Source organism: Artemia franciscana, chromosome 13 (genome assembly GCF_032884065.1).
Source record: "Artemia franciscana chromosome 13, ASM3288406v1, whole genome shotgun sequence".
Classification (NCBI taxonomy): domain Eukaryota; kingdom Metazoa; phylum Arthropoda; class Branchiopoda; order Anostraca; family Artemiidae; genus Artemia; species Artemia franciscana.
Window position 1 is genome coordinate 34844179 of NC_088875.1, and position 19177 is coordinate 34863355.

The 19177-nt window shown below is 32.4% G+C and overlaps 1 protein-coding gene across 1 annotated transcript in view; it reads left to right on the plus strand.

Moving 5' to 3' along the window:
* LOC136034306 (tyrosine-protein phosphatase Lar-like) overlaps positions 1 to 19177 on the plus strand; it is a gene marked incomplete in the record, with an annotated part of 449438 nt that overhangs the window by 206703 nt on the left and 223558 nt on the right. Inside the window, 3 exon segments of the mRNA XM_065715442.1 lie at positions 372 to 659; positions 13665 to 13688; positions 14482 to 14582. Of these exon segments, the coding sequence (XP_065571514.1) occupies positions 372 to 659; positions 13665 to 13688; positions 14482 to 14582 (413 nt within the window).

The following is a 19177-nucleotide window of genomic DNA, read 5'->3' on the forward strand; positions in this document are numbered from 1 at the left end:
TTTTCTGCTGGTGCTCTTGCCCAGTAACAGAGCTACCAAAAAATAGCATGGCATGTGGCATTGGGAGCAAGCTAATAAATAAATTTGTTTGTAGAACTTTCAAAAAGCTCTCTAAATAGCACAAACGCTCTCTGGAAAGTCATCACAAGTCCGTAATCTCAAGCAAAATAACGCATACAAGGATAAACGATTGTACAAATAGAAAGAGAGAAAATAAAATGTAATAAGTATCGATTGAATGAACAAGTCGTGAAAATATATTAAAAAAAAGATGAATTAAACCATGAGTATTTTTTATGTCTATTTATCCATACCTACCTTTATAATTACTTTAAATGTGTATTATGTAATCTTTTTAAATTCTTTTTCAGCCCTCCCGTATTCACCCACTAACCTCCGGATTTCTGATGTTACTCCCACGAGTGTTTATCTTAGCTGGATATACGACGGACCAATAGAAGACCTTCGTTATTTTGTTATCCAATATAAAGCTAAAGACTCGAACTCGAACTATGAAGAAATCAGCGGGGTGTCTACTCATTTTTATACAGTTACCAAGTTGAACCCCTATACCGAATACGAATTCTATGTTTTAGCGGAAAATCATGCTGGAAGAGGTCCTCCTAGTGTACCAGCATTCATGACAACTGGAGAAACAGGTGATTAAAAAAAAAATTCTTTTTTTTTCTCTTTGGAGACCATGACTGGGTGTTTTTCAATATAGATCTGCTAAATGACTTCATTTGTAGTTTTTGTATGTTTAGATTTGACCATTTTGTTTTTCATGACACTTTACATACAAAATAAGTAGTACTTTTTCTTAATTTTGCGTTCCCTTAATCTTTGAGCACTTCAAACCGTCTTATTATAACAATAAACCTATATTTTATACTATTTTTGTTCCTCTGAGTCCTGCTTATGATGATTTAAGTAGTTTCCAATTTTAGTTACTTGCTTTTCCCATATTGTTAAGTCAGGTTTCTTACCGCCAGACAAAAGTGCTGCCATTGCTTCGGGTTTTCCCAAGATCTTGAAATTTTAGTCCTGAGCTTGGGATCCTGAGATAAATAAATAAATAAATAAATATCTATATATATAAAAATAAGTTGTCTGTCTGTGGATGGATGGATGGATGTGTCAGGTGACGTCACCTGAAAAAACTGGATTAGGTGACGTCAAAACTGAAAAAACTAAAAAAAGGCAAAAACTACAAAAAAAACTAAAAACTAATAAAAAAAATAAAAAAGCTAAAAAACTAAAAAAACTATAAAGGTAAAAACCAATAAAAAACTAAAAAAAAACTGAAAAAACTAAAAAAAGGCAAAAACTACAAAAAAAAACTAAAAACTAATAAAAAAAGTAAAAAAGCTAAAAAACTAAAAAAACTAAAAAAACTAAAAAAAGGTAAAAAACTAAAAAAAATAAAAAATAAAAAAAAACTAAAAAAAGGAAAAAACTGAAAAATAAGCTAAAATAAAGGTAAAAACCAATAAAAAACTAAAAAAAAAGGAAAAAACTAATAAATGACGACACTCAAAGAGAAAGCGACCAGGACAAAAGGAATGTTAAAAAAGCTAAAAAACTAAAAAAACTAAAAAAAGGTAAAAAACTAAAAAAACTAAAAACTAAAAAAAAACTAAAAAAGGTAAAAACTAAAAGAACTAAAAAAGAAAAAAATAAATGACGACACTCAAAGAGAAAGCGACCAGGACAAAAGGAATGTTCGATTAGCAATCAACAAAGCACCGGGACACAGGGAGTATAAATGACGACCAGGACACAAGTAAAAAAAAAAATTAACAAAACTAAAAAGAAGGTAAAAACTACAAAAAAACTAAAAAGAAAAAAAAACTAAAAACTAATAAAAAAACTAAAAAATCTAAAAATCTAAATAAACTAAAAAAGAAAAAAAAAGGAAAAAAATAAAGGAGAAAAACAAAACTAAAAAACGAATGTATATACAGACCGGTACACCGGGATACAAATGACGACCGGGACACAGGGAACATAAATAACGACCGGGACACAGGGACACAACTACAACGGGGACACCGGGGGAAACAGGGGGATATAAATGACGACCGGGACAAAAAAACTAAAAAGAAATAAAAACTAAAAACTAATAAAAAAAACTAAAAAATCTAAAAATCTAAATAAGCTAAAAAAGAAAAAAAAAGGAAAAAAATAAAGGAGAAAAACAAAACTAAAAAACGAATGTATATACAGACCGGGACACCGGGATACAAATGATGACCGGGACCCGGGACACAGGGAATATAAATGACGACCGGGACACAGGGACACAACTACAACGGGGACACCGGGGGAAACAGGGGGATAACCTGACAATCTATTTATATGCAAAGACAATGGGACAGCAAAGAATGTTGTATATTCGCAAGTTTTACGTAGTTAAAACCATATATATATATATATCTATATTCACAGGTGGGACATAGGGACACAACTACAATGGCGCGTAACTATTATGGCGCGTAACGACTTACGCGCGCGGGGGGGCTTGGGGGGGGGGCGCGAAGCGCCCCCACCAACTAGGTGTTGGGGTGGCGCGAAGCGCCACCCCAACAGCTAGTATATATATATCTCTATATATATAAAAATAAGTTGTCTGTCTGTCTGTGGATGGATGGATCAGGTGACGTCACCTGAAAAAACTGGATCAGGTGACTTCAAAACTGAAAAAACTAAAAAAAGGCAAAAACTACAAAAAAAACTAAAAACTAATAAAAAAAATAAAAAAGCTAAAAAACTAAAAAAACTAAAAAAAGGCAAAAACTACAAAAAAAACTAAAAACTAATAAAAAAGCTAAAAAACTAAAAAAACTAAAAAAAGGCAAAAACTACAAAAAAAAACTAAAAACTAATAAAAAAAATAAAAAAGCTAAAAAACTAAAAAAACTATAAAAACTAAAAAAAGGTAAAAAACTAAAAAAACTAAAAACTAAAAAAAACTAAAAAAAAGGAAAAAACTGAAAAATAAGCTAAAATAAAGGTAAAAACCAATAAAAAACTAAAAAAAAACTGAAAAAACTAAAAAAAGGCAAAAACTACAAAAAAAACTAAAAACTAATAAAAAAAGTAAAAAAGCTAAAAAACTAAAAAAACTAAAAAAACTAAAAAAAGGTAAAAAACTAAAAAAAATAAAAAATAAAAAAAAATAAAAAAAAGGAAAAAACTGAAAAATAAGCTAAAATAAAGGTAAAAACCAATAAAAAACTAAAAAGAAAAAAAGGAAAAAACTAAAAAAAATTTTCATCTAAAAAACTAAAATAAACTAAAAAAGGTAAAAACTAAAAGAACTAAAAAAGAAAAAAATAAATGACGAAACTCAAAGAGAAAGCGACCAGGACAAAAGGAATGTTCGATTAGCAATCAACAAAGCACCGGGACACAGGGAGTATAAATGACGACCAGGACATAAGTAAAAAAAAAAACTATCTATATATATAAAAATAAGTTGTCTGTGGATCTGTGGATCGTGGATCAGGTGACGTCACCTGAAAAAACTGGATCAGGTGACGTCAAAACTGAAAAAACTAAAAAAAGGCAAAAACTACAAAAAAAACTAAAAACTAATAAAAAAAATAAAAAAGCTAAAAAACTAAAAAAACTAAAAAAAGGCAAAAACTACAAAAAAAACTAAAAACTAATAAAAAAGCTAAAAAACTAAAAAAACTAAAAAAAAGGCAAAAACTACAAAAAAACTAAAAACTAATAAAAAAATAAAAAAGCTAAAAAACTTAAAAAAACTAAAAAAACTAAAAAAAGGTAAAAAACTAAAAAAACTAAAAACTAAAAAAAACTAAAAAAAAGGAAAAAACTGAAAAATAAGCTAAAATAAAGGTAAAAACCAATAAAAAACTAAAAAAAAACTGAAAAAACTAAAAAAAGGCAAAAACTACCAAAAAACTAAAAACTAATAAAAAAAGTAAAAAAGCTAAAAAACTAAAAAAACTAAAAAAACTAAAAAAACTAAAAAAAACTAAAAAAGGTAAAAAACTAAAAAAAATAAAAAATAAAAAAAAAATAAAAAAAAAGGAAAAAACTGAAAAATAAGCTAACATAAAGGTAAAAACCAATAAAAAACTAAAAAGAAAAAAAGGAAAAAACTAAAAAAAATTTTCATCTAAAAAACTAAAAAAAACTAAAAAAGGTAAAAACTAAAAGAACTAAAAAAGAAAAAAATAAATGACGACACTCAAAGAGAAAGCGACCAGGACAAAAGGAATGTTCGATTAGCAATCAACAAAGCACCGGGACACAGGGAGTATAAATGACGACCAGGACATAAGTAAAAAAAAAAATTAACAAAACTAAAAAGAAGGTAAAAACTACAAAAAAACTAAAAAGAAAAAAAAACTAAAAACTAATAAAAAAAATAAAAAATCTAAAAATCTAAATAAACTAAAAAAGAAAAAAAAAGGAAAAAAATAAAGGAGAAAAACAAAACTAAAAAACGAATGTATATACAGACCGGTACACCGGGATACAAATGACGACCGGGACACAGGGAATATAAATGACGACCGGGACACAGGGACACAACTACAACGGGGACACCGGGGGAAACAGGGGGATATAAATGACGACCGGGACAAAAAAACTAAAAAGAAAAAAAAACTAAAAACTTATAAAAAAACTAAAAAATCTAAAAATCTAAATAAGCTAAAAAAGAAAAAAAAAAGGAAAAAAATAAAGGAGAAAAACAAAACTAAAAAACGAATGTATATACAGACCGGGACACCGGGATACAAATGACGACCGGGACACAGGGAATATAAATGACGACCGGGACACAGGGACACAACTACAACGGGGACACCGGGGGAAACAGGGGGATGTAAATGACGACCGGGACACTGGGACAGGGAATGGTCGATTAGCAATCACCATCAACAAAGCTCAAGGGCAATCATTAGAATCATGAGGTATAGATCTGAATACAGATTGTTTTCCCATGGACCATTATATGTTGCATGTTCAAGAGTCGGTAAACCTGACAATCTATTTATATGCAAAGACAATGGGACAGCAAAGAATGTTGTATATTCGCAAGTTTTACGTAGTTAAAACCATATATATATATATATATATATATATATATATATATATATATATATATATATATATATATATATATATATATATATATCTATCTATATTCACAGGTGGGACATAGGGACACAACTACAATGGCGCGTAACGACTTACGCGCGCGGGGGGGCTTGGGGGGGCGCGAAGCGCCCCCACCAACTAGGTGTTGGGGTGGCGCGAAGCGCCACCCCAACAGCTAGTATATATATATATATATATATATATATATATATATATATATATATATATATATATATATATATATATATATATATATATATATATATATATATATATATACATATATATATATTAAACATTAGATTCAAAAAGTATCTAAAGCATATGTGTTACTATTATATATTTTCTTCTGATTTTTTCAAACCTCGATGTTACTCTTGAGGGATTCCTGGAATATTGTTAAATTCTCAGTGACAGCCTTACCAGACAAGGTTGTCATGTCTTTTGTTAACTTTCTTCTGAAATCTAGCTCTTTTTTCTTTACACTTCTGATTATTTTCACAATGGTTTGTAATAAAACTCTAAATGGGTGAAGAGGGAGACTAAACAGTGTTCTAGCTCGTTTAGTTTTGTTCAGTTCAAACATCAAGAGAGACTTTATTAGGGAATGTCACCTCCCTCCAGAAAAAGAAAATCCTAAAATTTACTGACTTTCTAGTCACTTCTAATTTAAATTAGCTAATATTTTTTTTTCTATCCCCTCCCTGAAAAAAAATTTGTATACCTGCCTGGCCGTCTAGTCTCTGTTAGGAAAGGTATAATCAAGGGGGAACCGTTGAAAAAGACATATAAAAAGATCTTAAGTCGAATTAGATAAAGACTACTATGACAAGATAAAGAGAAGGAAATTTCGAGAAAAAACGAAGAAAAGAAAGGACAATGATCAAGACGAATATTTCGCCTGTGTAAAGCTTTGGCCTAATTTTTGTTTCTAATTTCAGATTTAAATCTTCTCACCTTTTATTTAAATCTTTAAATCTTTTATTTTTAAATCTTCGTCTCACCATCCGAATGTGTAGGTATAATGTTTTGTATTTTTTCTAGTTTTTTTTTTTTTTTTTTTTTTTTTTTTTTTTTTTTTTTTAGCATTAGCGAATTGCTTTTCTTGTACTAATACACATCTTTGGATGAGGGAATTTAAACTCCTTTGGAGGGAGATTGTCCAGGTCAATCTGACAGGAAGAATCTCTCCCCCAAGTTTTTACTGAAAAATATGTAATTATCAGTGCACCGGAGTTTATAGCCTTGATTTGTCCGTCGAATTCAAAATCTTCTTAAAACAACTTAAATGTAAAAAAGAAAAAAGAAGTCATAACGAAAGTTTCAGCAGGGTTCTAGAAAGAACAATTTAAATTTATATTGGCAGGGATTCTTCCTCAATATTAACAATAAACAAAAACAACAAATTGATATGTGAAGTTGTTGGCAACTCTGTTGCAATACCGTGCTGGTTTTAGTTTTTAATATTTAATTTTGAATTCCCTTTCTGTCACCATGTTTATTTTTAAATCTTCGTCTCACCATCCGAATGTGTAGGTATACTGTCTTGTATTTTTTCTAGTTTTTTTTTTAGCATTAGCGAATTGCTTTTCTTGTACAAATACACATCTGAAAAATGAAAAGAGAACGAAACCATGCTCTATAGCTCTTCATTCCTTTTTCCAGTTCAAGTGTCTAGAGAGGCTTCATTTTTGTAAGAATTCTAACTCTTGTTTGAAGATGTTTTATGCACTGTTTTTCTAAATATGTTGAAAATAGGGGACTTGACGACTTCGTTTCGTTTGGAATGTCTTTGTTTGATTTCATGGTCTTGCGATAATAGTGTGAAAAAGCAGATGCATTAGGACTTTATGCTAGGTTGAAACATAGAGCATGATGTGACTAGAAGTGTGCGTAGAAGTTTCTTAAGATTTTTTTTTTTTAAGCACAGAAATTTAATAGCAAAATTATGAACAGTTTTCGTCATGTATGTGATTTGAAAGCGAATTATACCTTCGGTGCACCAAGGCCCTGTGAAAGGTTACAGCAACACAATTTGCAACACTATTAAACAACATTTAATTTTGATCCCAAAAGTCATTTGTATGAATCTACTTGAAGAGAAGGGCATGGGACTCGATGAGAAGGGAAGACAGGGCGTAACGGTAGCTATCAACATGTTTTTTTTATGGATTTCTGGTAATTATCGAGAAATGCTGGTTATAAAACATATTTGATATACCCCCCCCCCCTACTGAGTGGTAGCATTGGTCGCAGGTCATAAGAAAACATGAATTTGAGCCTATATTTTACTTTCCATCAAGTTTGAGTGCGACCTGACGTCTGTCTTCTGGTATGTTTGCTTTTGACAGGGATTTGCCCCCCCCTCTTCCTCCTTAACTGTAGGTCAAATCGATTCCTGGCTCTAAAAAAATTTCATCTAAGAGAGCTTAGTTTTGTTTGTTTGAAATCCAAAAACCTTTTCTGGTTCATACCCTGGGAACAATAAATTGCGTATCCTCATGTGCCTCATAGAGGTTAGATTTGCCCTGGAGCCTCGGGGCATTTGGTATTCCATGGTACCTCTTATTCAATTTGGCTAAGACTCAACTAACTTTTATTGTAGATGACTTGATGACAGGAATTTAAGGACCTTCTTTATCTGCAGAGGTTGGATAATATTCGAACTCTAAAAAGATACAACATGAGAATTAGCTGCTACTTTCTTCCCAATTATATTGTGATCCGACAACCTGTTACCGTAACAGTTAGAAGACCCCCTCCCCCTGGAAATTAAACGATGACGGAAATGGAGCCCACCCCTACACTAGCTATTGTTTCCTGCTAAGTTTTGTCTAGCTCTTACAATTCTTGTAGGCAAATATCCAACAGGCAAGAATATAGGGATCCCTCCAACCACATAGAAAAGATTGGGTACGAGTGCCCAAAGAACACAATTAAGGCAATTACTGTTGCTTCACATAAATCTTAGTTAAGATCCGATTGCACATTCTGGTAGATGACAACAAGAGCTTTGGGACTCCTTACGCACACAAAAGGCTGAATGTGCAAGTATGTCTAAAGACACAGCTAAAAAGTTAATCTCACTTATGATCAAGTTTTGTAGAAATACGATAATCTCTTCCTGTAGAGTTCACGAAGGCCAGAATTTAGGTATCACTCCCATTTCTCTTCCTTATTAAGGTTGTATAAGGTTCAGATCCCAAAAAGGCTAAACAGGACACTAGCTCATACTCTCCACACTGTTAGGTTGAGATATGACATGTCTTTCTGTCAAGGGACCTAATACCATTTTTTAGCACACCCCCTTGTCCGGTAGAGAGGTTCTATGATTGGACACCCCGGAAGGTGTAACCAGAACACCTACTATTACTGCTCTAAAAGCGTGATTGAGATCTTGTAGCCCATTGTACTAGATTTCCTGGTGACAAGAATTCAATGAGGGCCCTGGCAAATTTCCTGTTACTTTGAACCCTTCTTAAAATTATCTGTTTATGAATATAAAGGAACAACTTAACCCAAAATTAAAGCATGGCCTAAAAATTCAAATGTCGCTTCATTCTAGGAGCAAATGTTCTGTAACTTAATTATTTTTTCAGGACCTTCTCCATCCCCCTAGAGATGCAGCTAAAACCTTGACTGCTAATCTCTGAGACCCAAAACACACTTTGCATTTTTATCGATCGGTTTTTTTTATTGGTTAATATGATGATATTGCTTAGTGCACATTGGGCGGTAAAAAAGAAATCAACCAATTTATTTAACGCCAATGTTAGCAATACAGCCTCCCGCTGTCACTACAATAAACTATCGGTAAAATAAACGACCGCCTATGAAACTAAATGCACTAGTGTTGCCAACAGTGCTACAGTTGTGCCATTTTTGGCATATTTCACCTCTACTAGTACAATCTAGTACAATCACACTAAATTTGGTACATTTTCACAAATATGGTACAATGGGGTACAATTCAGTATTTATGTACTGATATTAGCCGGGTTGATTCAGTCTAAAAGATGTTTCAATAAAGAAGGACTTAATAGGGCCATAACAGGCAAGTTTCTCCAGGTTAGATAGATTGTCTCTATGTTTAATTTATTCTGGAAAAAAATATTTTTAATAGTTAAAGAATAATTTTAATATTTAATAATATATTAAATATTAATATATTTATTAATTTAATAAATAATATTTATAATTTAATATTATTAATAAATAGTTAAATAATTTTAATAGTTGAAGAAAGCTAGCTCTTTGTTAACTTGGGAAGCTGCTGTGCTACATGAATGAGACCTCTTTTCCCATCACAACTTTGTTTCCAAGAAACTGAAAAAAGCTGATTTAAGTGATTAAACCTTCAGAAAAGGCTCTTCAGATCAGATAAGGGCCTAGAAAAGGTTGTCGATCACTCAAAAGTAGGCCTTGTCCAGAGGTTTCCAAACTTTAATTTACCACGGCTCCTTAATTTTTTTTTTATCATATGATGCCTTCCCTTTCATTTTCTGAAATAATATGAATGTGAAAATTTTAGTACTACAAAATGTATCAAGACGAATTCTTACAAACAAAGAAAACGAATAAAAATCATGTTACTGTCTTTTAACGACATGAATGTGCTTGCTAACTCGAATTTACTCTAATCTCGGAGTCAGTGATGACATGACTGGATGAAGCTCTTTTTCTGCAACCGAAAAAAAAACACAATATTTCGGTTTCATTTCAGCTAATGCACAAGATTCTGTTTCGTATCAATGGAATTTTGCGAACGACATCAATGCTTTTTAAGCTTTATTTGACAATATATTATATTCACTCTTAATATATAGCCAAATCTCATTACTTATGATTCAAATTTCTAATATTCTACGTCGATAAATGGATTCTGTATCCCGCATATTCCGTATCCCGCGTAACAAGTGGATTTTTATTCGCTCCTATAGTATCTTGGGCGCATAAATCTAAAAGTGGAAACATGTCAAACTTTTTTTTTCCAAATTCGCCTTCTATGAATCCATTTCTTATGAATACTTTCAAATTATCTTTTTGAATCAATAGATGTATTTTTGGCCCTTACATTAATTTGTTCAAAAAGCTCAATTTTCCTAAAATATCTACTAAATATGTCAGTTTAATAATTAAATTACCATCTCTAAACATATTTGTGTCCTCATTTTGATTTTCTTCGATTAAAATTACAATTTCCACTTTGAATTCATACATCATCTGAATCATTTTGGCACAAGATAGTAAGTATCTCCCATATTGTTACACGGCTTTGTAAATAATCTAACTTATAATAAACTGTTTATACGTGGTTTGTATCGTTGCTTACTTTTGTAAAAATGTCTAAGTTCCTCACTAATTTTCAAACAGTTCGTGGTAACGAACTGTAGTAAGGAGCGACCCGGCTCAATAGAAACCAAAACTCTAAAAAATGGAATTTTGATACCAATAGCTACATCAAAAGAATCGCATTTTAATGCTGATTTTAAATATATAAGTTTCATCAAGTTTAGTCTTACGCATCAAAAGTTACGAGCCTGAGAAAATTTGTGTTATTTTAGAAAATAGGGGGAAACACCCCCTAAAAGTCATAGAATCTTAACGATTATCTTAAGTTTACTGTTTTAAAAAGAAGAGCTGAGAGAAAGAGTCAAACTTTAGCGTAAAGAGCGGGGAGTTGATGAGGAAGCAGCCCCTTTCATATACGAAGTAATTTCTGTTCGTTTTAAGTTTTAATGTCGCTCCTTACTTTCAGTTGAAAAAACTTGTTTTTTTATTTAATCTTTCATACAGGAGCTGCTCTGTGGAGCATGTATTCCGTCCAGAGAACATTGGGTATTTTCATTTTAATTAATGCTAGGAGGCCAGTTTTGTGTCCTGACACTGACTTAGCACTGACTTTACAAAGTAAAAGGGAATTTTCCGCAATACCCATATGTCCTTAAAAAAATTTATCAAAAATATTAAATATTTTACGGGATATAGCTTTGCAAGGAACAAATTTGCAAAAAAATATATCTTTATGTATATTATTCTCTTCAATACGTGGAAAATAAGCGGTTACTCCAGTTCTGTCTTCTACTTGTAAGGCGAATTTTATTTTACATAACTGAGAAACAAATTGATCGCAAAGATCGTTCAATTGATAAACCAAGAACTCGCTAGTTTTACATTGAGATAGCAAACCTAGCTTTTGTTTAGCCTCCCTTTGAACTAGTCCTTGCTCCCTAGGGAGGCGCGTCTCCCAGTTTGGAAAACGCTGACCTAGCCTAAACAAGGTCCCAAATGTAAGGAGTAAAAGATTCTTTATAAAATGAAATAAATAGTCTATGAAAAGCCCCTCGCTCATCCATCATCCTTGTACATGGACGCTTCCTAAAGAAACATTATGAACTTCGAACATCAATTATCTGCCTTTTTGAAATATCTACCCATATCATTCCTAATTGTTGCTTTGCTTTACCCCCTCCCCCCCATATAATGGACTATTATGTATACTTATTGTATTTATATTTCCAATTCGATGCTTTCCAGTTTGATGCTTTCTCAATTTCAAAAATTGTGTTTGTGCAAAACATTGATTTTAAAACCCAGTTCCAGTTTAAAAAATAAAAGATGCCCTTATCTAGATGGTTAAGGTGATTTAAAAGATAGTGAAAGTCATGGCCTCTAGTGTGCTATTTGTGGGGTTACATCCTATCCAACTCGACCTTGCAAGGGGAGAGAAGGGTCTCTTAAAGGCATTTCGGGGGAAAATATTTTTTCAATATTACAATCTTGGGTACGTGTTTGACCATAAACCCCAGGTCTCAAGTTCAAAACAATTCTTTCCCGTATTGTTTGTAGGCAGTAGCGTATACTAGCGAGGGGCTGCTGGAGCGCCCCTCCCCGCTACCGAGATTCTTATAAAATGGAAAAGGGGATTTATATACAAAACCTTAACAGGGAAAACAGCGCTGTCATGGTAGTGGGAGTAATGATGCCTTTTAATGTGCAAAGGTTTTCCGTTTACAGCAAACACGTAAGTGAACATAAAGATGTAGAAGATCAGTGGATATTTGACTCATCATGGGTAAATAACAGATCCCTCCAATAGCTTTTGGGCCACATTCTGTAAGAATACAAGGCTAACATTCGATTTTAGCCCTTGATTTGTATGAAAATCGTCATTTGAGATGATTTTCAGGCTGGTTTTAGGTGTTTCTGGTGCTAAAAACCGTCATAAATTGCGAAAAAACAGCGACATTTTTTCTACCTGAAGGAATATGTTCCTCTTAACAGTTCTTTCAAGTAGTGTCAGGAGTACATGTACTGTATTTGAAGGAAAAGAAAAACGATGGAATGGAGAAAGGAAGTGAAAGAAAATGTCTGATGCAATATGTTCATAGATAGCACAGCACTTTACCAGCGAAACGCATTTTACTGATGTGTGACGGACGAAAATAATAATAATAATTATATATCCTTTCTCATCGAACTTTGTCAAGCGCGGGTACGTGAACCATGACATTGGTTGTTTTTCACGTTTGATTGAAAGTATTCCGCCAACCTAGTTAGGACCTCGTAGTATAATATAAATAAAATACAAACGCAGCATTTGCTAATTATATTTCCCAATAATTTAATATTTCGTCTCAAGGCGGAAAATATTCATAATATATGTAAATGATAATATAACAACATTATTTTATTTAAAAAAAACTTTCTGATGAAGATGTCTCTATAGAATACAGGCAAGCCTATTAGGCTTAGGTTTCACTTTTTTGCCTGTGAGTCCAAGCAAATTCAATCCCGGATTTTGCATACAAGTCCAGTTGACATTGTCCGTTACGCGTCAACCCAAAATCAATCCAATCTTTCATCCCTTAGTTCTATGTCTATCTACCTTAGTTCTGCCCTAGAAATGATGCATGGACGGATGATAGATAGACTTGTCTATCAACAAATGATTTGACACCATTTTCATGCAATCCTAAAATGGGCTTATGCCAGATTTGACTCTCACTCACTCGGACTATCTGTCTTGGCTTTTTCTACAATTAGCCATTGCTTGATGCCCCCAATTACATAACTTTAATCCTTTATTTTTTACTAATCAAGGAAAAATTTAAATCCTGAGTATATTTTTAAATATCATTTGTAGTCTTTTCTCCTTTTGTTTCAATTGGGGAAGTAGTATTGAATATCTTAAAGGTGGATTCTTCATTATTCTCTGTTTTCCCCAAATTATGAATGTTTTTTCTCTCTAAATAATATTTCATCTAATATTATCCTATATACTAATACTTTATATACTAAACATACTAACAATACTATACTATATACTATGCTATGCTATACTTAATATATGTTATAATATATATTTAGTACATTTAAACTGTTTATTTACCTTACTAAATACTATATATATATATATATATATATATATATATATATATATATATATATATATATATATATATATATATATATATATATATATATATATACTTTATGTAAAGTAATACTTTACTTTATCTTATTAGCTGAGCCAAGCTTTGGAGGACCAAGTAAGTTCTTGTTATTTTTAATTGGGTGGCAGGAGATATTTTCATTTAACGGCACCGATAAACTCCAGGATTGAAGGCGATAGGATAAACTTTTAGAAACAGTTTTTTTTTATTGAAAAGCGTATCTTCTTTGAGGAACAAAACATTTATTACTTGGTATATATTTTAAATGTTTCCGGGTTGTCTTGCCTGACTATGCTCTCTCCGGTCGTGCTCTCGATTCCACTTATATAATAACTGAAAGTGTAAATGAGCTTACTGAAGTATGCTATTGATTCGATCTTCAGTGTGTTGTTCGCAGACTGAGCTAGTGATATTAAAAAATTTAGCCTTTCTCGGATTGCCAAGGACCATCCATCCTTAATCGTTTATATCGTTTCACATCCTATATCGTTTCAAGCTCCCATCCTTAAGAATGTGAAATTTCGTATTTTTGCCAATAGAAAGATCACGGATGCGTGTTTATTTATTTATTTTTCATGTGGGTGGTCGTAATCCCTTCACACATGCATAGTTTGCTCTTTTTTTTTAAGAATTTGAATGGTAAAAATCTGCAGAAATTAAAATGTTAAGCTGTATAGAGTGCTTGGCCAAGCAACATAAATTTGCTCGAAAAAGCTGGACTAAAGACTAAAAAGTCTTAAAAAGACTGAACTAAAGTGATCACTAGTCAAAAATAATCTTATACTTTGCATTAGTTACGCTTTATACTTATTTTGATGTATCGTTATATAATGAATGATTTATTGATATGGTTTATTTTCTATTTTAAAATAAAATATCTTATTCACAGAACCGAGAACAGCGCCTAGAAATGTCCAGGCGCGTCCATTAAGTTCAACGAGCATGTTGGTTCAGTGGGAGGAGCCTGATAATCCTAATGGCATTGTTACGGTAAGTCAGTTCTACAAACATGATTACGAGATTAGGATATAGATTATAAATGATATTTATTTTAAAATTAGGAGGTATGAATAAAATCAATTTGAGTAAGGTTCTGAAACGTGAGTGCTAGATTCGATCTTGCTGACCCTCCCCCCGGAATTAAGGAAAAACAAAGTAGCAAAACTCGTAAGCGCAAAATCGTAGCAAAATGGATATAAACAAATTTTAGATGCATTTTATAGTTTTTTTGTACCTTTAACTATTAGAAAGTTGTAATATAGAAAGGTTTAAAATGAGTATGTTTAATAAATGAGTGATGATAATCTACAAAAGATTATGCCTTGACAAGGTAGCTAATACTAAACTAGAAGCGGGACCTAGTGTAATTTATAATGAAAAGGTTAGAAGAAAGAAAGGAAGAGGTTCATGCGAGTAAGCATTGAGTAAAACTCTGAATAGAGTGTGCTGGAGGAGGTGCATGCACTGTTGTAACGTGATGTGATGTCAGCCAGTAGTAATAATACTAATTTTATAATCACTCACTACTGATTTTCCATATTGTTGATATAAAGAAAAGAATTAATTTCACCTGTTGGTAATGCAGAGTTTTCTCTTTTGAGATATATTGATGAATAGGTTCTGTTTCTCTAATAAGAACTAATTAGAAGCTCTAATGATTCATTCGGGGATCAGCCAAATCTAGGGAATTTTCTGTTTATGTATAACTTGGCAACATCAAAGAATAGAACTCTGCAATATTTGACAAATTAGTAATTACGAAACTCATTTTAATGTGTAGACTTGGAACTTGTTCTTGCCTTTAAGGTTTTGCGTCTCTTTTACTGGATATGAGAATTTTTTGGATAAGATATTTATTCGAATGAAGTGCTTGAAAGTTATCAAAATAAAGAGGAAAATGAATTTAAAAGGAAACTAATAAAGGAGTTGTAATTTAAATTATTTGTAAACTACCCTTATTATATTCATGCATACATTTCTGTCAACTAGCTCTTGCGCATTTTCTGTATATTTTAATAAAGCAAACTTAGAAAATTTAGTTTTTAAAAGAACTTTAAAATCAAAGATTTGCTTTTTATTCATTCTCTTTCTGACAACTAATTTTATTTTGCCGGAGGCAGAATAGATAATCCTATCTAAATTGGATGACTAGACTTCTTAAGACGTCTAGTCGGCTTATTTTGGTGTAGTAAGGTGTACTTTAGGACTGGTTATTACCTTTGAAGTTTTGAACCCCTTTTATTTGACATGAAAGTAATTTTGATTCGATATTCATTCTAAGGCCCCTTTGCTTAAAAATTGGGCTTTGGAGTTACCAGCCCCAACTACCAGATTTCTCATATTTCCATCTCTGGATCTGACTTACTCTCGGGATCTTGTGGTGACTCCATCCTTTAACTCGTTGAAGTTCTGGCACCAGTTGGACTTTTTTAATCCAAGTTATTTAGTAGTAGCTCTTAGTATTCAAAATACTGGTTTGGAGTGTTATTTATTAAACTCGAGTCTAAATTAGCTCGAGTTCGAGTCTATTCATTTACACCAATTTACCAAGTTATACTCTCAACTCGCACTCTGAATCCGTAATATCTTACGACAAAGGCTTAAGATTTACCCTGACGATCGATTTTTGCATTAAATTAACACACTGACTCTACATTACTGCTTATAAACGAACGTCAAAAAATTTACTCAATGGTTAAGAGTCTTTCCAAGAGCAGACAGAAATGCGCCGTTTATGATTAACGGCCGTAAAACATCACTTGGTGGCTTCTTGTGAACCATTAGTTGTCCCCCATTATATTTATTTTATTATAATGTTATTTATTTATAACATTTTTATAATATTTCTTTTTCTTATCAATTCTGCTATTTGTCGTTCTTTTCCTTAGAGCCGAGTAACTTTGAGCTACAATTGCCCGAAAGTTGACTTTTACACTTGATGTGTTTGGTTTCCGACAGATGTTTTATCTGATTTCATTCTGAAAAGGTTTTGTTAATTCATTGAAGTTCGAGATAATTTTCATCCTATTATATTTATGAATTTTATTGATTATCATATGTATTTTTGGAGACAATTGTCCGAAATCTACCATTGATATGTGCATATTGTGATAACGCAAGAACTTAAATATTGCTTAGCTTCTTAAGTCGAAATTGCGGTTCAAATTTTGTCGAACTCAAACAAATATTCAATTTAGTTCATATGTAGTTGGCTTATCTTTGGTATTTCTTCCTATATGGCACCCAACATCGTAATTTTACAGTTTGTTTAGCGAACTTTCTTACTACAAAAGATAGCTACGGTCCAATGCTTGACCTACGGGGTATTTTGTTTTTGATCAAACAGTTCATGGTAACGAACTGTAGTAAGGAGCGACCCGGCTCAATAGTAACCAAAACTCTAGAAAACGGATTTTTGATACCAATAGTTGCATCAAAAGAATCGCATTTTAATGCTCATTTTAAATATATAAGTTTCATCAAGTTTAGTCTTACCCATCAAAAGTTACGAGCCTGAGAAAATATGCCTTGTTTTAGAAAATAGGGGTAAACACTCCTAAAAGTCGTAGAATCTTAACGAAAATCACACCGTCAGACTCAGCATATCAGAGAATCCTATTGTAGAACTTTCAAGCTCCTATCTACAAAAATGTGGAATTTTGTATTTTTGCCATAAGACAGATCACGGATGCGTGTTTATTTGTTTGTTTTTTTTTTTTTTTTTTCAGAGGTGATTGTTTTGACCCAGTGGTCAAAGAATGTCGCGAGAGGGCTTATTCTAACGGAAATTAAAAGTTATAGTGCCCTTTTTAAGTGACCAAAACAAATTGGAGGGTACCTAGGTCCCCTCCCACGCACATTTTCCCCCAAAGTGACCGGATTAAAATTTTGAGATAGCCAATCTGTTCAGCTTAGTCGAAAACCCAATAACTATTTTTTTGGGGACGACTTAATCCCCCACATATAGTAATGGTTATTATGAAGTGTACAGACGTTTTCAGGGGGACTTTTTCGCGCTGGGGGGTTGGGTCGGAGGAAGGGGGTTACGTGGGAGGATCTTTCCATGGAGGAATTTATCCATGAATTTTCCATGAATTTATATTATGAGGGAAGGGAATTTCCATGAAGGGGGCACAGGATTTTCTAGTATTATTAAAATAAATATTTTTTTTCACCTGGAAGTAATGAGTAGCATTAAAACTTGAAACAAACATAAAATATTACGTATATAAGGAGGTAGTAATTTCAACCATTTATTCTATGGCCTTTGTGATTCAGGGGTCATTCTTAAAGATTTGGGATAAAATTCAAGCTTTAGTGTAAAGAGCGAGGTAGTGACAAGGGGGCAAACTCCCTCATATACGTAATAAAAAAATATGCAAATATAGAAGTTCGTTACGTAATTTAATTCGTAAGGTTCGTATTTTTATTACTAACGAAAACGTTCGTAAAAAAAAAAAAATCTAGTTGTATTTTTAAGTAACCAAAAATTGGAGGGTAACTAGGCCTCCTCCACCACTCCTTTTTTTTCAAAATCGTCCGATCAAAACTATGAGAAAGTCATTTAGCAAAAAAAAAAAAAATATGCAAATTTCGTTTTAATTATTCATTTGCGGTGAGCCAAAATCGAAACATGCATTAATTCAAAAACGTTCAGAAATTAAATACCAAAAATAAGTTATTTTTACTCCAAGTAAGGAGCGACATTAAAACTTGAAACGGACAGAAATTATTCCGTATGTGAAAGGGGTTTTCCCCACCGCAACGCCTCACTCTTTACGCTAAAGTTTTTCTATTGTTTTAAAAGTAGAGTTGTTACAAAGAGTCAAACTTTAGCGTAAAGAGCGGGGCGTTGCGGAGGGGAGAACCCCTTTCATATACGGAATAATTTTTGTTCGTTTTAAGTTTTAATGTTGGTCCTTACTTGCAGTTAAAAAAAAAAAACTAGTTTTTTTTATTTAATATGAATAAATGATTCCAGGTGACTTCAGTTCCCCGTTTTGTACACACGTCCTGTGGGCATTTCCTGTCATGAGTTAACCCAAAACTTTCGGCTATTCCCTATGCAATTCCAGTGGGCTTTGTCAATACTTGAAGTGCCCTTGTTCCCTGTCTATGATGCCCTTAGTTCTATCTAGGATGCCCTTAGTTCTGCCCTAGGATGGATGGATTATAAACTATCTATCAAAATTTGAAATGACATCATTTTAACACAGTTCTGAAAAAGGGTTATACCAGCTTTGCCTTTCATTGAGATTAAATAAAAAAAAAAACTAATTTTTTTAGCTGAAAGTCAGGAGCGACATTAAAACTTAAAACGAACAAAAATTACTCCGTGTATAAAATGGGTTGTCCCCTCCGCAATCCCTCGCTCTTTACGCTAAAGCTTTTAATTGTTTTAAAAAGTAGAATTGTGGCAAAGAGTCAAACTTTAGCGTAAAGAGCGAGGGATTGCGGAGAGGACAACCCATTTTATATACGGAGTAATTTTTCTTCGTTTTAAGTTTTAATGTCGCTTCTTACTTTCAGCTAAAAAAATTAGTTTTTTTTATTTAATTTCTGAACGTTTTTGAATTAATGCATGT